The sequence below is a fragment of the Ictalurus furcatus genome, chromosome 3, assembly GCF_023375685.1.
Source record: "Ictalurus furcatus strain D&B chromosome 3, Billie_1.0, whole genome shotgun sequence".
NCBI classification, from domain to species: domain Eukaryota; kingdom Metazoa; phylum Chordata; class Actinopteri; order Siluriformes; family Ictaluridae; genus Ictalurus; species Ictalurus furcatus.
Genome location: NC_071257.1, coordinates 30,468,444 through 30,490,982, shown reverse-complemented (window position 1 = coordinate 30,490,982; position 22,539 = coordinate 30,468,444). Strand labels below are relative to the sequence as shown.

General features: G+C 38.3%; 2 protein-coding genes across 2 annotated transcripts in view; both read left to right on the top strand.

Annotated features, from left to right (window-relative positions):
- The window catches only part of LOC128606035 (broad substrate specificity ATP-binding cassette transporter ABCG2-like), a 74,129-nt gene that overhangs the window by 47,559 nt on the left and 4,031 nt on the right, over positions 1-22,539 (top strand). The gene's annotated exons all lie outside the window — the stretch shown is intronic.
- LOC128606036 (broad substrate specificity ATP-binding cassette transporter ABCG2-like) lies at positions 7,478-18,249 on the top strand. The gene is made up of 7 exons (XM_053621999.1): positions 7,478-8,041; positions 13,624-13,683; positions 14,317-14,431; positions 15,482-15,634; positions 16,008-16,165; positions 17,238-17,389; positions 17,811-18,249. The coding sequence occupies exons 1-7, from the start codon at positions 7,830-7,832 to the stop codon at positions 17,984-17,986; spliced, it is 1,026 nt and encodes a 341-aa protein (XP_053477974.1). The 5' UTR covers positions 7,478-7,829; the 3' UTR covers positions 17,987-18,249.

The window sequence follows — 22,539 nt, the reverse complement described above, 5'->3', positions numbered from 1 at the left end:
GGGTGTCTGGAATACATATGGCCGTACCATGTATGGTAACGCTTGTGTCAGGAATGTATGTGATCCCGATTTAACATAACTATAAATATATTTTATGATCATGACCTTTGACCTAGATATAGAGAGTAAGAATATGTATCTTTTTGACCTTTGACCTATACCTGTCAAAAATAAGGTTACATTATATACAAACTATTTCTCTCTAGTGTCTGACTTTATTAAATTGTAATAGACTGTAACAGTGACTCAGTTCTGGATTGGTACCCTTGTATCTGTAAACTGATGTTTTGGTACAAAAAAAAAGCTTCACCCTGGAATCTGCATACACAGTGTTTTACAAACAAATATTTATTTTTGTTGTCCATTTTTTGTTGTTTTCTTATATACCGATCATTTATGATGTCTAGAAATAGACGACGAATGCGAATGGATTTGATGTTTAATCCAAAACTGACCAGCTACCTTCTGCCAAAACACAGTCTGAGCTGGACAGACTAACCAACTGATTAGTTACTTTTCAGTTTGCTTATTATGTTACTAAACCGATCAATACATGTTTTAGATTGCTCAAGAAGCACACCAGAAAAGCGCTCAATCTCTTGTTAGGAGATCGTGAGTTGGAATTCAGAATCTGTGGCCAGGTGCCCAAGAGAGTACAGTTGGATGGTGTCAATCAGAAGGGCACTAGTCAGTCAGTCATGGGCATCTGTGAGCTCATGTATGCAGAAGAGGGTGGATAGCGCTTTCCTCCTCCGAATGTGTTGCACTGCCCTGTGACGCAGCAGTTCAGAAGGAAGCTTGGAGGAAGCATGTGTTAGTGTTTCACCTTCCCCGGGTTGTAGCTGTTCTATGGTAGAGAAGAGCTGGCTAGTGACTGCGAATTGGACAAGACCAAATTAGGTAGAAAGGACCGGGGGGGGGGGGGGGGTGACGACTGATGATGAAGGATCAGTATCAGAACGTTCAAACTTCAAAAGTGTTTCCTTTCTACAAATACATAACAGCCGGCACAGATGGTCTACCAGTGTTTTGGCAACTGGTAACTTTTGAGACCAAGCTTGTTTGTTATATGTCTTCGTGTTTTTCCTCCATTTTACTGTTCCTGCTTCCTCTCAGAGCCCTCGGTACTAAACATACGTCCGCTCTATACATTTAATGCACAGTCTAACTGGTAGAGAGAGTGTTTAATGCAGTGCTCAATCTCAATCCCTTTCGATTTTAACTGATTGTTTTAGATCAGGGGGAAATGTGCAGGAATCAACTCATCGTCCTGTTGTGGATAAAAATGACATGAAATAAACACGAGGGAGACCTAGTATGAGTAATATGTAATTTTATTGAAAATTCACAGGACTGGTGGGTGTGTAATCCTGAGGAGAGCGGTGGGGGTAAGAAAATGGGGTGCGTCCTGGGGACATGGGATAGCTAGCAAGGGTGAAATAAGGAGAATACTGAGAGTATGGCGGACTGACAGGTGAGAAGAGGGAAGAATGGTCAGAGCCCAGATCAGAGAAGGTGACATCATCCTCAGACTGAAAGCTGGAGGGAGGGTCAGGCAGAGGGTCTGTTTGTGTAGAGGTGTTAATACACACATTCGCGGGGTGGATTCTGTGGATTCTGTATCTGAGGGGGGGGGGGAACCCCGCATTTCCATTTCCAGAGGGGGTGCTGCGAAGAACGTCAAGTAGCACCATGATGTCAGCAGTGAGATGCGCGAGCTGATAGTGAGAGTTCAGATCCAAATCCAGCCCCTCCAGTAAAGGAGAGAAGGAAAAATGACGACGGGCACCTAGACACACAGAAGCGGTATTAGGCGGATATTTATGAATTGGATTCACACTTTAAGATCTTTAAGAGTAACACACTATGGTTTATTAGTCACAGAGAAATATAAGAGCTGAGGAGTGCAGGCTGAGAAACACACACACTCTCGTACAGTCAACGGCAGGCGTGCAGACATAACACACACACACACACACACACAGAGGCCTGTGCCGCCAGAAGGAAAGCAGAACATTATAACTTTATAAGAATAATAAAAGGATATATAAGAACATTAATAAAAGAAATAAAATAAATGAACACTATAACTTTATAAGAATAATAAAAGGAGTATTAAGATATTATAAGGATAATATAATGATATTATGAAGTATGGAGTAGAGTAAAACACTTGCAAGCAGTATAACCATATATGAAACAGAAAGGTAGAGCAAATAAATTATAAACCAGAAATACAGAAAAATGTGAAAGAAACTTACTCATAATATACTTGGAAGTGGGGAAGAGTCTTGTCTCACAGGAAAAAGTCAGGAGTAATACAGACGAAGGCCTTAATTTTTAAGAGAAAACCAAGAGGAGCCATTTATAAGGGTAGCTGCGTCAAGTTGCCCCCCCCCCCCCCCCCCCGCGACATAATAGTGAGACCAAGGTCTCTCTAAATTGTTTTCTCTCTCTCCCACTTTCAATCCTAATGGTAGTCAGAAAGTCCTCTTACAAAACATCATGGTAAATTTGATAAGCCTCTTTCAAAACATCATGGTAAATTTGATAAGCCTTTTTTTTAAACATCATGGTAATGTAGATGAGCTCTTTTTAACCCTATTGGTATTGATATCATAGTCATTCTAAAATATATTGGTTATTTACTGTGTAAATACAGTATAAATAATGGAGCTTGAGCTCCAGGTGTCAGATCACTGACACCTGGAATCAGAGAATTCTCATCGGTGAGGATCTCGTGTGGTGGAACGGAACCAATAAATCTGGAACCTTGCTTCTTCTCACTCACAGCTGGTGTCTTATTTTTCTATCTCCAACTGGGTTTGCAGATGTGAGTATTTGCTTCTATGTTGAATTTTTAAGTGTCTTCAGGTAATAGGCTAAATTTGAGCCAGCAGTCCCTACAAGTGATGTATCACTCTGTCATCGTTATCATCACTCCATGCTCTGTTGAAATAAAATGTGAACATTTGAAGAAAAGTGTAAGACAGTCACTGTGCCTTTTACTGTCTCTGTTTTGTAAGAAACATTAATCATCTGTGTCTAATAAAATGAAATATTCAGTGAAATCTTGCTTCACGTGGTATTAATGACCTCAAAACTTGACCTCAGAGGTTATTTAATCAGTTTCATAGCTTCCTGTGTGAGAGGCATGAAAATGAAGATTATGTGGTTCCTTCCTCCTGAACTTTATTTACAGTCCGTTAACTGGTCGTATGTGTACATTAAGCAAGAATGGACCACGCCAATAACTCGCACTCGCATGTCGCAAGTCTTCAGACATTCCAACCCATTCTTAAACTGTCAGCTGTGATGATGATGATGATGATGATGACGCCAGGATAATGAAGAAGAAACTGTGATTACAGGTTCCAGGTGTGTACAACTTTTTCTCCTGTAACTTGATATTTCTAGATGTCTCTAGATGGAGATTAATTTTTGAGATTTATGAAGGGGGACAAAACTGATATACACACTCAGGATTGCTTTTATTACTGATCATTTGTAGACTTTGACTTTTTTTTTTATTATATTTGTTACATAAGCATAACTTGTGAAATCTGTATAATTAATAATTACTGTATATCTATATGGGTCAAAGACTAAAATATCTATTGTTGTATATAAAATATACATGAAATAAACATGAGGGAGACCTAGTATGAGTAATATGTAATTTTATTCAGAATTCACTGGGCTAGTGGACTATAAGAACAGATGTTCACCTAAGACACAACACACAGATAACCAGGGGGATAACAATACATGTATTTGATTAGTGCGGCAGGCCTCAGAGCGTAGGTGGAGTACGTCTGCACGCAGGCAGAAGGTCAACACACAAGAGACATACACACACACTGGACTGGTGTGTATGCAGAAAACAGAAATTAATCTGTTTCATATTCTGTTTCATATTCTGTTTCATAAAAAACTATTATAGGGTAATGTACATGCAAGCACTATAAAAAAAAAAAAGAAAAAAAAAGAAATGTAGAACGAACATAAAACTTACTCATAATGTAGAGATGGTGTGTTTGAAAGTGTCCTTTTTCAAGGAAAATCCAGTCAGGAGGCGACACAAACAAGGTCAGGTTATTTTTAAAGAGTGAAACAAGGCAAAATATATTTTGGAGCCAAGCTGCACCTGTGAGATAAGGGTTAACATACATAATGTTCCGGGACAGGTAACTCTAAACATATTGGTCTCTGGTTCATCCTGACCATAAGAAAACCGTATAAATAGAAGAGCTTCAGCTCTGGTTTTTTTAGATCACCCTTGGGACATCTCAACTGTGTGATCTCATGCAACAATAAACTTGGACCCTTGCCTCTCACTCACGGGCCCGGTGTCTTACTTTCGTCCTTCAACTGGTTAATGTATGTGAGTATCTGTTTCTATGTTAAATATTAATTGTTTGGGTAACAGGCAAATTTTGATACAACACTATTTTTGGTACAAAGATTAATTTTGTACTTTTATTCTGACATCCTTTGGAGAAATAATGTTAGACTGGTAATGCAGATCATTATTCTGATATTATTTTGCTTTGGAGAACTTATTATTTCTACCGTTAATGCAGATTTTACCATATAAATTTTATATTTAATATAGATTTTTTTTCCTTTAATAGCATCTTAATCTTAGGCCAGTGGTGGCTCAGCGATTAAGGCTCTGGGGTTTGAACCCCCAACCTGTTCAAGCCCCAGAGCCTTAATCGTTGAGCCACCACTGCTGGCCACAATTGGGCCCTTGAGCAAGGCCCTTAACCCTATCTGCTCCAGAGGTTCATTATCATGGCTGACCCTGTGCTCATTGTGCTGTAATGTATATGTGACAAATAAAGCCTTCTTAATGAGATGGCAGGAAAACAGGAGCGGCATGATATTTATACACATTAATAGTTTCCTACAAAGTTAACAGATTTAAAAAGTATGTGGAGCCATTTGATCGTTCTTGCTTTTTATTTATTTATTTTTATTTATTTTTTCTCTCTACACTCTACACTCTAAAATGATACAAATAATTTTTTTTTAATTTAAATCATTTTAATAATATGAATAATTTCATTCGGGTACTTTAACACTGTTGAGAGATAGCTAGACAGATTGTGTAATTGGGGTGTAACAATGTGGTCTGTAATGGTAATAATTTTTGACCATTTTCTTTAAAAAAAAAAAAAACAACTAAAATAAACTTTAAAAAATAAAATAACTGTATTTTCATAATTTTATTGACTTTTTTTCTCACTTAAAAAAGATACAGTTGCAATCAAAATGATTTAACCCCCATTGCAAATCAGGTTTATTGTCAAAATTTACAGACTTTCAGCTGTTTGCAATGAACAGATCAAAGAAAAGCAATTGAAATAGTTCAACACAAGTTGCTTGAGCTGTAACACATGAAATACCTGAACTGGCTAGGGGTAGAAAATACATGAAATACCTGGACAGAGCAGAAAATACATGAAATACCTGAACTGGTTAGGGGCAGAAAATTCATCAAATACCTAGATAGAGCTGAAAAAGGAAGCTATTAACGGCTGCAAGCAGATTTCTTAGAAGGCAGGTTGTGAAAAACCTTCGAGTGACTGCAAAAGACCTGCAGCGAGACTTGGTGGCAACAGTACTGAGGTTTCAGTGAGCACAGTAAGGCGTGCATTATACATAATATATTATTATTATTATTATTATTATTATTATTATTATTATTATTAAACAAAAATAAAATAGCTGAATAATTAAATATTTTACTTATTTTATACAACATTTATGCAAAGGAATATTAAATAATGAAAAAAAAGGTAATTGCAGTGGTACAAAGTGGGCTTGTGATGGTAACTTGCATATGTCAAAAGCAGAGTACATGCTGCTCACCTCCAAATAGAAGAATGACGTCAATCTCTTCCAATCGTCATTAATACTGATGAGAATCAACATTGTTTAATGTGGAATGCTGTTTGCGGTTTGCAGGAGCGACCTGAGATTAGCTGAAGTGTTCACAGATCATAGCAAGAAACACTAAAGGAAGGTGATTTATTCGATTTATTCTCCTCAATTATAAAATAACTATCATTTGTTAGTCATATGGAAGACATATGACATCAGGAACGACCTTGTCTTTAACCTTTATCTCTCCTCTTTTAATTCAGATGTGTTCTTTTATATCTGTTGGGTCTGTGATTATATTTTTATTCGTTTTAGCATCATTCCACTGGCTATGAAATATTATTTACTAGTTATTACAATCTCTTAATAACATGAAGCCTTCATACGTCTCTGAATGCCTGATCATCTGTGTTCCAAATCATGTGCTAATTATCTCTAGTGTTCCATGTAGGAAACATTAAAAAGAGTGATGAAACAGCATTTTGTTTGTGCACATGTGGAAGATGTGGAACGTTATCATTGAATTGTCAGAACATATTTATTAATTTCAGCTTTTAACTAGTTTTTAGTTTATTTTCCTTACTTTTACTGGCACATTACATTTACCGTTATGTTTATATATTATTTGAATTATTGCACTTGTATTCTTTTTTTTTTTTTTTTACACATTTTTATAATAATTTTATCATTTATATAATTCATATAACATATAATTTAGTTTAGTCTTTTTTCTGTGAAATTAATTAATTGATTGATTGAATGATTTCAGTGTTATATTTTATTACTAGTTCTTATAGTTATCAGCCTGTTTGACTGGTCATTTGAATTGAATGAGTTTAATGAAAACCTCGATAACTCAAAAAAACTACAAGGTGCACCTATTGTGTTCAGGAATAAAACACGCCATCGTTCCAACAAATTACTGTGGCACACATCTGAATAATAATCTTTTTCTGTTGATGATCTCTCTGTGTCTGGACGGTGTCATTAGTCTTGTTTGAATCGTCTTAATATGCACGGCATGGTAGAATTTGAGTTGCTTATGCAAACTGAATGTAGCACGCAATAGGTCAAGAGAGATGCTACATCACGTACTGGTGGACGGTGTTATTTTTAATGATATTGCATCTTTGAAATATTGGCAATGAAATATTTTCAATTCAATTTGTCATAGAAATTTCCACTTCCCATTGGATTACATGTAAAAGATGCCTTGATGGTTGGAAAATTGTGAATAAAGTGTGGAAGCAGCTTAACTAATGTTCTGATAATGTTTGTTGTTAGCTGCGAAAGAAATGTGGCATGACGACAGTTCAAAACCAAAGGCCGATTTAACAGAAAAATAGGAAGTCAGGAAAAATAGTAATTGAGGCGATCTGAATGATCAGAGGATACAAGACATGTTGGAAGGCATTATGAAGTTAATCAGGGGGTACAAACTTCTAACATCATTTATTTTTTCCCTCTTATTATGGATCTTAAAATCCCACCTCCCTTGTGTGTGGAGTTTGTATGTTCTCCCGGTGTTTCATGGGTTTCCTACCCCAGTCCAAAGACATGCATTGTAGGCTGGTTGGCATTTCCAAATCGTCCATAGTGTTCTTGATTGTGTGTGCGATTGTGCCCTGCGATAGGTTAGCACCCCATCCAGGGTGTCCCCCGCCTTCTGCCCCGACTCCCCAAGGATAGGCTCCATGCACCATTTGACCATTTTTTGTTACCTGTAATAATGAAGAAACCTCCATGAAACCTAACTCTAAATATCTTCTAAAGTAAATTGCTTTAAAGTCTTTTTCAGTTTGTCCTAAGGGTGTGCAAACTTTTGCACTCTGAGGAACTAAGTCTCTATGATCTATTATCATGCTTGATTATCATATCCGTTAACACTACCTTTTTTTAAACTATATATATATATTTATGCAGAGTGAAAGCCTCATGAGATGGAGGCTCAAGAGAATCATATCCGCATTCACGTGACTGAGGACGTGGGCCATGTGAATGGGACGTCTAGACAAAGAGTCATCACCAAAGATCCGGTCGCACGGCAGCACGGAGCCACTGTGAGCTTCCACAACATCCAGTACAGTGTGACGATAAAGAGTAGCTCCTGTAAGAAGAAGAACGTCACTAAGGACATCTTGGTGGACCTGAAGTGAGTCTAATCTCATGCTCATCTCATTTAGATTGAGTAGTAGTAATAATAATAATAATGCATGTAATAGAAAGTGTGACTGAGCATTCATTACACTACACACAATAATGTAAACACAAAGGTGTGCTGTCACTCCACACCTTAAACAAGCAGGTGAAAAGCCATTGCTGTTCTGCCCTGGTTAGGTAACGTGTTTACACCACAGTACAGAGGAAAACACATGACCTGTCACAGCCGATCTGATCTCTGTGTGATGCTGCACTCTGCCCACATCTGATTAGATCGACTCCAGTTGACATACGATTGGCATTTCTTTAACTATTAAGAGAACATCTTTCATCTGGAAGAAGATACTACAGCAGTACAGCTCCAGTTTTATCCTCACAACTGTATACAGTTCAATCCTGAGCTCAGTTTAATGTCTGTGAGGAGTATCAATTGATTGTTATTCCATGTCAGCATTGGTTTACTCTGGGCTCTTCAATTTCCTCCCACCTTCCTACAGTCAGTAATTGTACACCTACAACATGATTTACATAGTAGGTTTACCTAATAAAGCTGGAATAAACACCACACTATACGGCCAGAAGTTTGTGGACACCTCACTATTACACCCATATGTGCTTGTTGAACATCCCAGTCCAGATTTAGTCTCCACTTTGCCGTTATAATAAGTCTTATATATAAGAGCTCCGCTCTTCTGGGAAGGCTTTCCACTAGATTGTGGAGAGTAGCTGTGGGGATCTGTGTTCATTCAGCTACAAGACCATTAGTGAGGTCAGGTACTGATGTTGGGATGTTGAGGAGGTCTAATGTGCAGTTGGTATTCTAGTTCATGCCAAAGGTGTTGTGGGGTTGAAGGTCAGGGTTCTGTGCAGACCCCTTGAGTTCTTCTACTCCAATCTTGGCAAACTATGTCTTCATGGAGCTCGCTTTGTGCACAGGGGTGTTGTCATGCTGGACAGGTTTGGGCATCTTAGAGATCAGTAAAATGAAATTATAATGCTTCAGCATACAAAGACATTCTACACAATTGGGTGCTTCAAAGTTCGTGGCAACAGTTTGGGGAAGACCCACATATGGGTGTGATGGTCACAAACCTTTAGCCATCATCCAGTCAACTCTTCCTTTCAGTCCCTCGTTCACGTTTTAATATCAAAGGTACTAAGAGCGTAACTTTTAACGAGAGTGACTGGAAAAAGTTCCGAAAATGGTGCAAGGATTTTGACTACATTGTTAGAATGGACTTCTTTTCCCCCGATGCATACAGACATAACCAAAATTGTGTGGTATCAAACACACTCCGTCCCTGGAAAAAATTCAAGGTATCGCTGAAGCCATCGTGTGTGAATGGCGAGACGAGCCTCACATCAAAACCATGCTGAACGAGGTCAAGGAGAAAACCAACGACATTTTCAACCAGCAGGTGTACGAAGACATTGTGGACTACTGGACCTTTCACTCATCTCTGGAACCCGCTGACCCGCCGCATACATGGGAAACTTCAAAACATGCCACGTCTATTCTGACTGAGAGAAAAGCCTGAAGCCAAACAAAAAAAATGCTGAAGACATTCGTAAATAACATGTGTCCTTAACACATTTGTGTGTATCAAGTTTTATCTTACATGTATTGCTCAAACGTTTGAATGTAAAACTAATCATGTGTCTACACTCGCGTTTGATCATTCTTGTCTTGACACTCGAAACGACTGAACGACTGACGAAGAATATATATTATACGCCATCAGAACCTTGTTCATATGGTGGCGTTGAGAGTTTGCAAAGAGCTATTGTTGAGAAAATAGGTAATAGTTAAAAGAGCTAATGATAGTGAGATAAAAAAAACTGGTTAGCAGAGCAGGATGCGTACAGTCTACATAAACCAGTATCTACAAAGTTTAAAAGAAACAAGGTTTTTGTAAAGAACATCGATGAACAATGGCAAGCTGATTTAGTCGATATGAGCAACCTGTCAGAGAGTAATGACAACGCGAAATTTATGATCACGTTTATAGATATTTTAACCAAATATGCTTGGGTACGTGTTTTACGAAACAAGACCAGACTCAAGGTAACTAAAGCCTTTGATTCCATTCTAAAGGAAGGTAGAGTCCCCAAAAAACTACAAACTGACCAAGGGAAGGAGTTTTTTAACAAAAAATTTCAAACATTAATGAAAAAACATGACATTGTTCACTTTGTTATGGGTACAGGGAAAAAAGCATCGGTGTGTGAAAGGTTCAACAGAACTCTAAAGACCAGGATGTGGAGATATTTTACCACTTTTAACACGAAAAAATACACCGATATAGTCCAGGATTTGATTCAAGCGTACAATCACAATTACCATTCCAGCATCAAAATGAAACCTGCCGAGGTCAACGAAGCCAATTCCTTCAGTGTATTTAAAACCCTCTATGGACTGTTCTCACCTGAATTAAAAAAACTAAAATTCAAGTTTAAAGTCGGTGATATCGTTAGAATTTCCCGTTTAAAAAGACAGTTTGAAAAAGGATACAAGCAAAACTTTACAGATGAATATTTTACAATCTCCGAACAGATACAGAGAGATCCCCCAGTATATAAATTACAAGACTATGATGGTGAAAAAATTGAGGGAACAGTTTATGAACCCAAGTTACAAAAGATCATTATCGGGAAGGACAAGATGTTTAAAATTGAGAAAATCTTGTCTGAAAAGACCCGAAACTGGAAAAAAGTTTGCCTGGTGAAATGTGTGGCGTGACCCGATAAATTTAAATCCTGGGTTCCGGTCGAAGACGTAGATAACATAACAAAAGGATCGTCGTGAACAAAGCTATAATCTATATTCATTAAACCATGGAAGAGTGTGGATTCTTTGTGGCCCTTCCAAGCAATGCGTCGTTGGATTTTTACCCTAATAATAAGATCGCGCATTACACTACTAAATTCGTCAAACCAATCGATTTGAACAGAATATGGGAAGTCTCGCTCGCAGAGGTTCAATATATCCAGAGTTGGTACTCATTAACAGAGGAAGACTGTCCGTGTCATATTATCCAGAGGGATGGAAAGAAAACACAAAACAGTTACTGTAATATCACTCAAGGATTTTGTAAAAGTATCGAAGAACTGGTTAGTGAAATCAACAAAAACATGAAGAAATTGGAACTTGGAATAGAGATAACCCTATAACCCTATGAAAAATAAAATACACATCGTGTCCCCAAAACATTCTGTGTTCAAAACTATTGGAAAATTAGCACATATGCTCAGTATGAACCCCGGTGTTCCGATAACGACCCGAGAACCAGACGCGCCTAACCCCGCTGATATAAACACAGGCTTTTACACGATGTATGTATATACAGACGTCATCGAGTATCAACGAGTTGGTGACAGTTTTGCCCCGTTACTGAGATGCGTACATATAATGGGTGAAAACAACAAAGTCGTCACAATTACTTATGATAAGCTGCATTACGTACCTCTCACCAAGAACTACATTACTGATATAGTAATCGAAGTCCAAACGGATCAGAACAAGCCTATACCTTTTAGTTATGGGAAATTTATAGCTAAACTACACTTTAGACCCGCTAAACATTCGTTCCGTATGTAAAATGATGTATAGGGGCTACGTTCATCCGCAAATCTACGTGGATTATTATGTCCATCAGGCTGGAAATGGCCTTCCGGGGTTTCAAGGCACCCCCACCATGTATGGGTCGGGGCTAGGAGATCTGTTCAAGGGTCTTTTTAGAATGGTGGTTCCTTTCCTCAAAAGGGGATTTGCTATTGCAAAACCTCATTTAAAAACAGCGACTAAAGGTTTCGTAAGCGACGTAGTGAGCAACATTATGAGCAAGACACAAAATCAAGACGGGTCGGGCCTTGCATTGATTGCGCATAAAAAATCTAAAAGGCTCCCAGGGTGTCGACACGTGATTCCAAATAAAAGACGTAAGGTTGCTAAACTCAAGACCAGTGTGAAAAAGACAGAGCAGAGAGGCAACAGGCATCCTTCCATCTCTCACAAGAGAAAGCGGCTGAACATTTTCTAACATCATGGCTTTCTTACACAGTCTATCCTCAGAGTGTACCAAGACAGAATTGGATATTTTGACATTACCTTATACCCAAACGAATATCGAAAAGTACACTTATGTCGAAATATCTCCACTTTCCGCTCTTACGGACAACGGGCCCCTGGAGTTCTACAGTACGTGGCTGGAAACGGGGAGGATTACCTCGACTTGAACAACATTTTTTAAATCTGGCCTGTAAAATCGTGAACCCCGACAGTTCCAATATAGCTAACCATGCAAAGGTTGGGGTCGTTAACTATCCCGTAGCCTCACTTTTTTCACAAGTGGATGTCATGCTCGGGGATCGTCTTAATTCTCAATCTAGCAGTACATACCCATACCGCACTACCTTTGAAAGTCTTGTCAACTATGGAAAAGATAGTTTGGAAACTATATTCTGGAAACACAATTTTGCACCGGGCTATTCTACAAAGACACAGCTGGGCATATGGACGCCACAGACCCAGACGGCCGAAACGAAGGTCTCAAAAAAAGGGCCAGTTTCAGTGCTGAAAGCAACACCTTTGACCTGATTGGACACATTCACTCGGATATATTTTTTCAGGATAAACTTTTACTGAACGGTATCGATTTGAGGATTAAAATGGTTTGCAGCAAAGCTGAATTCTGCTTGATGAAGGAAGGAAATGTTAATTTCATTCTGAAAATACTCAATGCTTCTCTGTTTGTGAAGAAAGTAACCGTCTCACCGTCTGTAAAAATCGATCACGGGCAAGTACTTCTCAGTGCCACAGCCAAGTACCCGATCGAAAGAGTCTGTTTGAAGACCTTCAGTCTCGCTGCAGGGAGCCGCATTTGTTCACAAGAGAACCTTTTCTTCGGCCCTTTACCTAAAACCATTATCTTTGGGATGGTAGACAAAGATGTCTTCAGCCGGTTGTACAATAAAAACCCTTTTAATTTTAAACATTACAATGCAGAGTTCATTGCGCTCTATGTAGATGGTACTCAATATCCTGCAAAACCGTTTCAGCCTGTTTTTCAGTCCGGTAACGTGGTCCATGAATTCCATTCTTTAATTTTAGGATCAGGGAAGCAGCTGAAAGATCAGGCTTTGTCAATAAACAGAGAAGAGTACCAGAACGGCAGAAATTAAATTGTTAGCAATTTCAATCATACTGTTTAAAATCTCTAAAACATAATTATAAAAATCTGCAAAGCTGTCGACATTAGCGATCGAAGAAAAATTCACTCTTCTCCTAATCTCAGTGTTGTTGAATCTTTCACGATTAATTATTCTAATATTAGGATCCAACCCATCCCCATCCTGCGAACCTTGGATATTAGGATCTAGCCCCCCATCATCTTGCTCAACTTGGATATCAGGCGATTGCATGTTTTCCATTTGAGAATCTTGGATATCGGGCAATTGCATGTTTTCCATTGGACAGTTGTACTCATTACTCGTTGTGTTCCTGATAAAAATGTTCCTGGCACTACAGCAAATTCCTCTAAAATGAGTGAATGACTGTGATCTGTTTCTCCACAGCGGAATTATGAAACCTGGTTTAAATGCCATTTTAGGCCCTACTGGATGTGGCAAATCTTCGTGAGTACCAATATGACTCTCTCTTTCAAGTTCAGCTGAAATTACGTTCTTGAAATGGAAAAATTGTCCCTAGAAGTTTGATTTATTCCAACTAAGATCACAATCTTTAGCTATTTATATGCAATTGAGGGCAAACATTTGCATCCCCATGTTTTTATATTTAGAAAAGGTCATATGTAACTTGAATTACAGTTATAAAGTTTGGTCATATAGGTTATCAGAAAATATTTATATTACATTTAGAAAGAGAAATATATATACAAATACACACACACACACACACACACACACACACACACACACACATATATATATATATATATATATATATATATATATATATATATATATATATATATATATATATGTGTGTGTGTGTGTGTGTGTGTGTGTGTAAAAAAAAAAAATCCATATCTTGAAACAGACTATTTGGTCATTTGTCTTTAAATGACATTTACTATAAATGACATTATTTTATCTGTTTTATTTTTCCTTAAATTTATACAAACCTTTGTACTGGACTGTATACTCTATAAAGCCCCTTCATCCTACTCCAGAGCTGATATTGTTCAAAAATGTGTTTTATTTGAAACGTACTGTATGTGGTGATCATTTCTGCCATCTCATTTTCAGGTTTTTGGATGTGCTTGCAGCAAGGAAGGACCCCTCGGGTCTTTCTGGTGAAGTCCTGATCGATGGAGCTCCACAGCCATCCAATTTCAAATGTCTCTCGGGCTATGTTGTACAGGTACAACAACACACATGAGCTTCACTGGAAAAAAGAAAAGAGGAAATAGTTTAAAATGAGTTGAATTTATCGAACATTTCTCATTGTGAGGTTACAATAAAATAAATCTAAGATAAACAAGCTAGTTTTTACTTGCCTAGAAAATTTCACGGTTGAAACGGTCTTAATGTATTTGGTAGTTTATTTAGCTTCTTTCTAAAAAATAAATGAGTTGAAATTAGTCAAAATATCTAGAAATAGTCTAGATAAGTCAAGACAACTTTATTTATAAAGCACATTTAAAACACTACAAGGGCTGCCAAAGTGCTGTACAACAGAATTAATAACTCTACAAATGATTCCATAGGGATAAGACCGAATAACATTAACCAACACAATAAGACAAGATAAAAGTTAATAAACCCACAAAATCAAGAGAATGGTCTAATACTAATGCAATCTTATAAAGAAAGGCCCAGTGTGGGTGCAGTTTTTCATTCTAATCAAGCAGAAGCCACACCTGAGTCTATTGAAAGTCAAGCTCTGATTAAACAGGTGGAATCAGGTGTGGCTCCTGCTTGAGTGGAATGAAAACTGAACAGTTTTGCAGTTTGGACACCCCTGGTCTAAGAAAATTAGGTAGCTGTGGATCAGGTGGTAGAGCGGGTTGTTCACTAATCGTAGGGTTGGTGGTTCAACTCCTGGCCCATATGAGTCCACATGCCAAAGTGTCCTTGGGCAAGACACTGAACCCCAAGTTGCTCCCGATGGCAAGTTAGCACCTTGCATGGCAGCTCTGCTACCATTGGTGCGCTTTGGAACTGCTAAGGTTAAAAAAAGTGCTATATAAGTGCAGACCATTTACCAAAATAAGATTAAAATAGAATAAAACATTAAAAGAGAATAAAATAATCTTCTGTTAACAGGCTTGGGGGTAACAGAATACATGTAACGGCGTTACATGTATTCTGTACGTTACATTATATATATATAATATATATATATTTTTGCTGTACTTTGAGGATGAGTGTTACTGTTACTGTATGTGACCTTTGTTGATTGTGTGGATAGGATGACGTGGTGATGGGCACTCTGACCGTGCGAGAGAATCTGTGTTTCTCGGCTGCCCTTCGTCTTTCATCTGCTATAAAAATGAAAGAAAAGGAGAACAGAGTTAATCGTCTCATTTCCGAGTTAGGCCTCAGTAAAGTGGCAGACAGAAGGGTACTTGCACACATGCAAACAGACACCTGCACTTTACATCTAGCCACGCTCAACAGAACTGTGCAAATAGTATGAAAATGAATCAGACTAATTGTTTTTTGTTGTTGTTAATCTATACACTAAAACAAGCACATTCTTGTAAAGCTTTAAAAAACTCTTTAAATGTAGAGGTTAGTCTGAAAGTATCTAAAACATTCCTTCTAACATCTGGATAATCCTGACATACTTTCCTTAGGTGATAAATAAATCCCATTCCTTACCAGTGTTTGGTTTAGCAAAGATAATTGTTTTACTGCAGAATGGCAAATTAATATATTGTATTTATTGCACAGCATGCATTGTGATTTACAATATCATGCTTTTGGTCGTTCAGGTGGGCACTCAGCTGATTCGCGGCATCTCTGGAGGTGAACGAAAGAGGACCAGCATTGGCATGGAGATGATCATTGACCCCTCTGTACTGTTCCTGGATGAACCCACTACAGGCCTGGATGCCAGCACCGCCAACTCTGTTCTACTGCTGCTTAAACGGTCAGTGGTCATGCTGCTTCTCCTTGCTGCTAAGAGAAAACAAGGCCACCTGCCAGAAACACAGTAGAATAATAAACATCTTTAGGTTCACTGTAATCCTACGTTCTCTGTTTCGTGATTGATTTGTTAGTGTTTTATACCACAGCGCTACTCAATTCTCAATTTTGATTCTATAACTGCAATGCTGACTTTAGTTCAGGCTGCAAGGCAAATCACATAGTATATTAATCCATTCGCTCCAATACATTATCGTTTCTATATTAACAACAGTATCTCAAAACAATGTTGAGGCCTACAGCTTGAAAGGTTCTGCATTTGGTCAAATTGCCACAAGTTGCTTGTAATGATGAAGGATATTTATTCTAAATGACGTAACGTCACGTAAATAATACCTTGAGGCCAGTTGTCTACACAGTTGGCAGCTAAATTCTCAGTATTTATTTTGAAGTTATGAAACAAAGTATTTAGAGTTGTGCTTTTTCTGTGTAGATTCTTAATAATTTGTTTTATTATTATTTTAGTCCAATTAGCATAATCGTAAATAGTGAAAATGATTCAGGTTTTATACTTTGTAGCTTCTATTTTTTTATGTTGTAATTCGTGTTGACAATTCTATTTTAAACACATACAGTATCTCACAAAAGTGAGTGCACCCCTCATATTTTTGTAAATATTTGATTATAACTTTTCATGTGCAGCACTGAAGAAATGAACTTTGCTACAATGAAAAGTAGTGACTGTACAGCTTGTGTAACAGTGTAAATTTGCTGTCCCCTCAAAATAACTCAACACACAGCCATTAATGTTTAAACAGCTGGCAACAAAAGTGAGTACACCCCTAAGTGAAAATGTCCTTAGGTGTATCCTGTATCAATTTTACTTTGGATAAAAACATTGTTAAATTTGCACAAAAAAATGCCAAATTGCTGTGGTATAAAGATGAATAAAACATTGTTGACATGCTGTTAAAGGAAAATAATCACAATAATGCTGTTAAGTTGGATAATTAACACCTAATTAAGTGTTGTTTGATTAGTTATGCGGGTAGTGTTTAATGTTTTCCTGTCTTCAGAATGGCCAATAATGGACATACCATTATCATGTCCATCCACCAGCCACGCTACTCCATCTACCAGCTCTTTGACAACCTCACACTGCTGGTCAGTGGCATACAAGTCTACCATGGACCGGCCCACAATGCACTGGACTACTTCGCCAACATTGGTACACTCAGAAATACACATGCCCGCAAAACACATGGAGTATATAAACTAATAAGGGGTCAATCAATTAGCACTAGTAAGGGGGACAATATCATAACTATACGGCAGTCTGGGAAAGCCATTCACATGGTGAAATTTTGCCGTTTTCTACTATGAACAGTTCTGAAATATGAGAAAATTGCACTTAAAAGTCCATTTGGAAAGATTAGTCCATTTTTTTTTTCAAGATTAGCTCTCTGATTGTTAACACACACATGGTTAACACACACACACATACACACAAACCCCACCCATGCTTCCAAATCTCTGCCCCCAAATTATCTACAATCACCTGTAGAGTGTCTATAAAATGAATAATGATACTCTTACAGTATACATGGAGCCTCCCATTTATGATGTTTGCTTTTGATATTGTGTTCCAGGTTATAAATGTGAAACCCATAACAACCCAGCAGATTTCTTCCTGGATGTCATTAATGGAGACTCCATAGCTGTGTCTATGGCCAAGCTGCAGACTACAGAAGGTATTCATTTACATTTCTCAGATGCTTTTCCCCAGTGTGACCTTGCATCTACAGAAAACAACACTATTGGATAGCTTGTTTCGGGGCACAGCGCCAATAGCCAGGAGTTTAAATCATATACAAAACCCATGGCATCTTGAATTTTAGCCAAATTTTCCTGTGGCCTACCACCACCATTTTCACTTTCACACTCTTCATTGCTTTAATGTCAGGTTCTGGAATCCTTCGGAAGTGATCAAAGACAGAATTAATCAAAAATGCTTGATTTAATTAGATTATTGATTATTGTGAAGGGCTTTTCATGCCTAGCCATAGCTAAGGCTCGTGTAACTGTCACTATTTTCAAATATGTAGAGCTTTGGAACTATAAGATAGTGTATTGTAATAATCTGACTGTTTGTAATGGTGGGCCAGTGCTTGTACATGGATTAACCATAGGCATCTGTGATATCTAGTAATTTGCTTTGCATAAACGTGCAAATTTATGATTAGCATTTATATAACATCATTATTCCAGTGCTGTTTATGTATAGGTATAGTGAGAGGGCTATTCTTCATTTTGCATCTTCCATCCAGTGTTGCCAACTTAGTGACTAAATGTGGTGACCATTTAGATCCCTTTAGCATAGTTATTTTGCCTAACAACAAATATGGTGACTTTTGAGCACACTTTAGCTATAGTAAAACCTAACTGACTTGCACTTGTCTGAGCCAATGTTCCCAATGACCAATCACTGATCACCACCGTTCCCAATGACCAATCACTCATCACCATCGTTCCCAATGACCAATCACTTATCACCATCATTCCCAATGACCAATCACTGACTACCATCAAATCCCAATGACCAATCACTCATCTTCCTGGCAGTATTTATAAATAAAAGTAATAACCACTGCTTCTTTTTATCTGCAGTCTTGATAGAAATTCTAATATTTTATGAATATATAAATAGTTTCTTGTGCCATGACCAAAGGCTTCTTTTTTGGTATAATCTTTTCATTTCTATTTGGATCATTCTCTACTGTATTCTGTTCTGTCCTCAAAGTCTTTTGAAAATCTTCCTCCTTCATATAACACATTTTGATATTTAAATGATCATGACAAAAAAAAAAAAAAAAAAAAAAAAACACATCATCATCAGGTGACTTCTAGCAACTTTGGAGAATGCCTTGGCTAATTTCCCCTGAAAAGAATTGACATCTGAAGTTTTGTGAATCTTGATTTCTCACTTCATGTGTAGATATTCCTGAGTAAATGTGACCCTCTCAGTGAGTCAGACTGGATTACTTGTACATTTAGTAGCAAATATATCTTCTAAAATCCTGCATAATCCTGTGATGCAGATATAGAACTTGAAGAGCCTGGAAGCACAAGGCAGAGCATTGAAGAGCATCTGGTGGAGGAATACAAGAAAAGCAGCTATGCTCAGGAAACCAAGGCTGAAGTGGAGCGTATCATAAGGGGCAAAGAGTACAGCACCAAACCCAAGTCCCGCACAATCACCTACAACTGCGGTTTCTTCCACCAGCTAAACTGGGTCGTGAAGAGAGCTTTCCAGAACCTGATACTGAACCCTCAGTCTTCCATTGCACAGGTTTGGGCATTCATGATGTGGCTAATTGCTAAAAGTAGGTTTATGATGTTGCACACTAGGGGCCATATGTAGAGTTTTTAAATTAAGTCCAAAAGCTACATCAATATTTACATTTACAGAAATGTAGTCTGGGTACTGGGTACATACATATACATGCTTAAGTTGATTTTCTGGGCTCCCCATTCAGAAAACCCATGTGTGTCAAGTCAATGTGGTGAGATTTTCAAAAGCATCTAGACCACCACTTTTAAGCACAAGCACTAGCCTTTAGGTCTGAGAAAAAAATCAAGCATAGAAGAAGGACTGAAGAAGGACATAATGTTCTCTTTTTTTCTCTCTTTGCTGTGGAATATAATTCATGTAGCACAAAATTAAAAAAAAAAAAAAAAAAAAAAAATCCAAATAAAATGATATATGAATGAGAAGATTTTAAGCACTGAAATCTAATAGGACTCTAGTATATTGCCAATATATTGCTGCATGAATAGTCTCAGTACGGATTCTTTATGCTTTTTAAGTTATTATGTATGATAGATTTTTTTTGCACTTTTATTAAGAAGTTTAACAAAATAAATCAGTTCATAAACATCCTGATCAGGTCTTTACAAGAATGGCCTCTTATGTTGCATAAGCACATTTAAAAATTGACCTCAGTTCCTGGTATTGCAATCTCATTTAAATTCAAAGTAACAGATTAATCTGTTTTGCTACAAACATGGAAACTTTATCCATCAGAGATATTTATTACATATTCTCTTTTACCAGCGACATTCCTAGCATCTTAAACCAATTCAGTCTGCATACCCTTTTCTTCCATACAGGGACATTACACGCTCATTAGCTGCCAAATGCACCACTGAAACCTCACTTTAAGAATTATTAACATTTAACCAGCCCCAGCTAATTGAGGCTAATACCCCAAGCTAAGGGGCAAGCTAAGCTAAGCGGATTGCCTCGTTCTTGCCTGAAGTGATACAATGAGTGAGAGTGGGAGGAAGAATAGCTGGAGAAAAGCTAGACAGAGCTGGCCCGCTTATCACCTGACTGTGTGGCTCCCACATACAGAGAAGAATGCCTCTTTGGTCCTATTTGCTCAATTAGCTTAGCCTTTCACCTTTCACACTGCAAATGCTTTTGTGCCACCAAGTCACCTGTCAGCATCTATACTTATTTAGGAGATTACTGCTCCAAACTCAGAAGGTCTCACAGCCTTATTCTCACACTGTCATTTTATATACTAGTCCTAATGTACAGGGATTTACTATTCTCACACTGTGAAACATACCTTGTAAGAATAAAAATGTGCATATATATATATATATATATATATATATATATATATATATATATATATATATATATATATATATATCTCAAACCTATTCTACATACTTGCCTGATTTTCCTGTGAGTTGAATAGTGAAGCTTGACATTGACCCTTGCGCACACCCTACAGTTTGCAGTGACCACCTTCTTGGCATTCACTGTTGGCGCCATTTTCTTTGGAGTGAAATACGACCAAAGTGGCATACAGAACAGGTAAGTGAGGTCATGCTGACACCTACAGTGCATCAGGAAAGTATGCACAGCGCTGCACTTTTTCCACATTTTGTTATGTTACAGCCTTATTCCAAAATGGATTAAATTAATTATTTTCCTCAAAATTCTACAAACAATACCCCATAATGACAAAGTGAAAGAAGATTGAAATCTTTGCAAATTTATTAAAAATAAAAAAACAAAAAAAAGAACATGTACATAAGTATTCACAGCCTTCGCCATGACACTCAAAATTGAGCTCAGTTGCATCCTGTTTCCACTGATCATCCTTGAGATGTTTCTACAACTTGATTGGAGTCCACCTATGGTAAATTCAGTTGATTGGACATGATTTGGAAAGTCACACACCTGTCTATATAAGGTCCCACAGTTAACAATGCATGTCAAAGCACAAACCAAGCCCTGAAGTCCAAGGAACTGTCTGTAGACCTCTGAGACAGGATTGTATTGAGGCACAGATCTGGGGAAGGGTACAGAAACATTTCTGCAGCATTGAAGGTCCCAATGAGCACAGTGGCCTCCATCATCCATAAATGGAAGAAGTTTGGAACCAGCAGGACTCTTCCTAGAGCTGGCCGCCCGGCCAAATTGAGCGATCGGGGGAGAAGGGCCTTAGTCAGGGATGTGACCAAAAACCCGATGGTCACTCTGTGTCTCTGTGGAGAGAGGAGAACCTTCCAGAAGAACAACCATCTCTGCAGCACTCCAATAATAAGGCCTGTATGGTAGAGTGGCCAGACGGAAGCCACAGCTGAAGGACTGAAGGACCCACCTGAAGGACTCTCAGACCATGAGAAACAAAATTCTCTGGTCTGATGAAACAAAGATTGAACTCTTTGGCCTGAATGGCAAGCGTCATGTCTGAAGGAAACCAGGCACCAGTCATCACCTGGCCAATACCATCCCTACAGTAAAGCATGGTGGTGGAAGCATAATGCTTTGGGGATGTTTTTCAGCGGCAGGAACTGGGAGACTAGTCAGGATCGAGGGAAAGACGAATGCAGCAATGTACAGAGACATCCTTGATGAAAACCTGCTCCAGAGCGCTCTGGACCTCAGACTGAGGCGAAGGTTCATTCACACACACACTCACACACCAATGGTAGCAGAGCTGCCATACAAGGCACTAACTTGCCATCGGGAGCAACTTGGGGTTCAGTGTCTTGCCCAAGGACACTTTGGCATGTGTAGTCATGTGGGCTGGGAATCGAACCACCAACCCTATGATTGAAGTGGACAACCCGCTCTACCAACTGAGCCACAGCCACCAACTTAACCGGCTGTAATGCCAAATACCAAGGAATAATCCATGCATTGTCATCCTTCATGCTGTGGATCCTCTGAAGGTCATCACCCATTTAATGATCTTCTCGTGGTGGGCTGGGTCCAGTTTCAGCCATCGCTTTGAGTCTAACAGTCTCGGGAGAAGGTAAAGGAGTGGACCCCCTTCCTCCAGCGTCGTGGAGTGA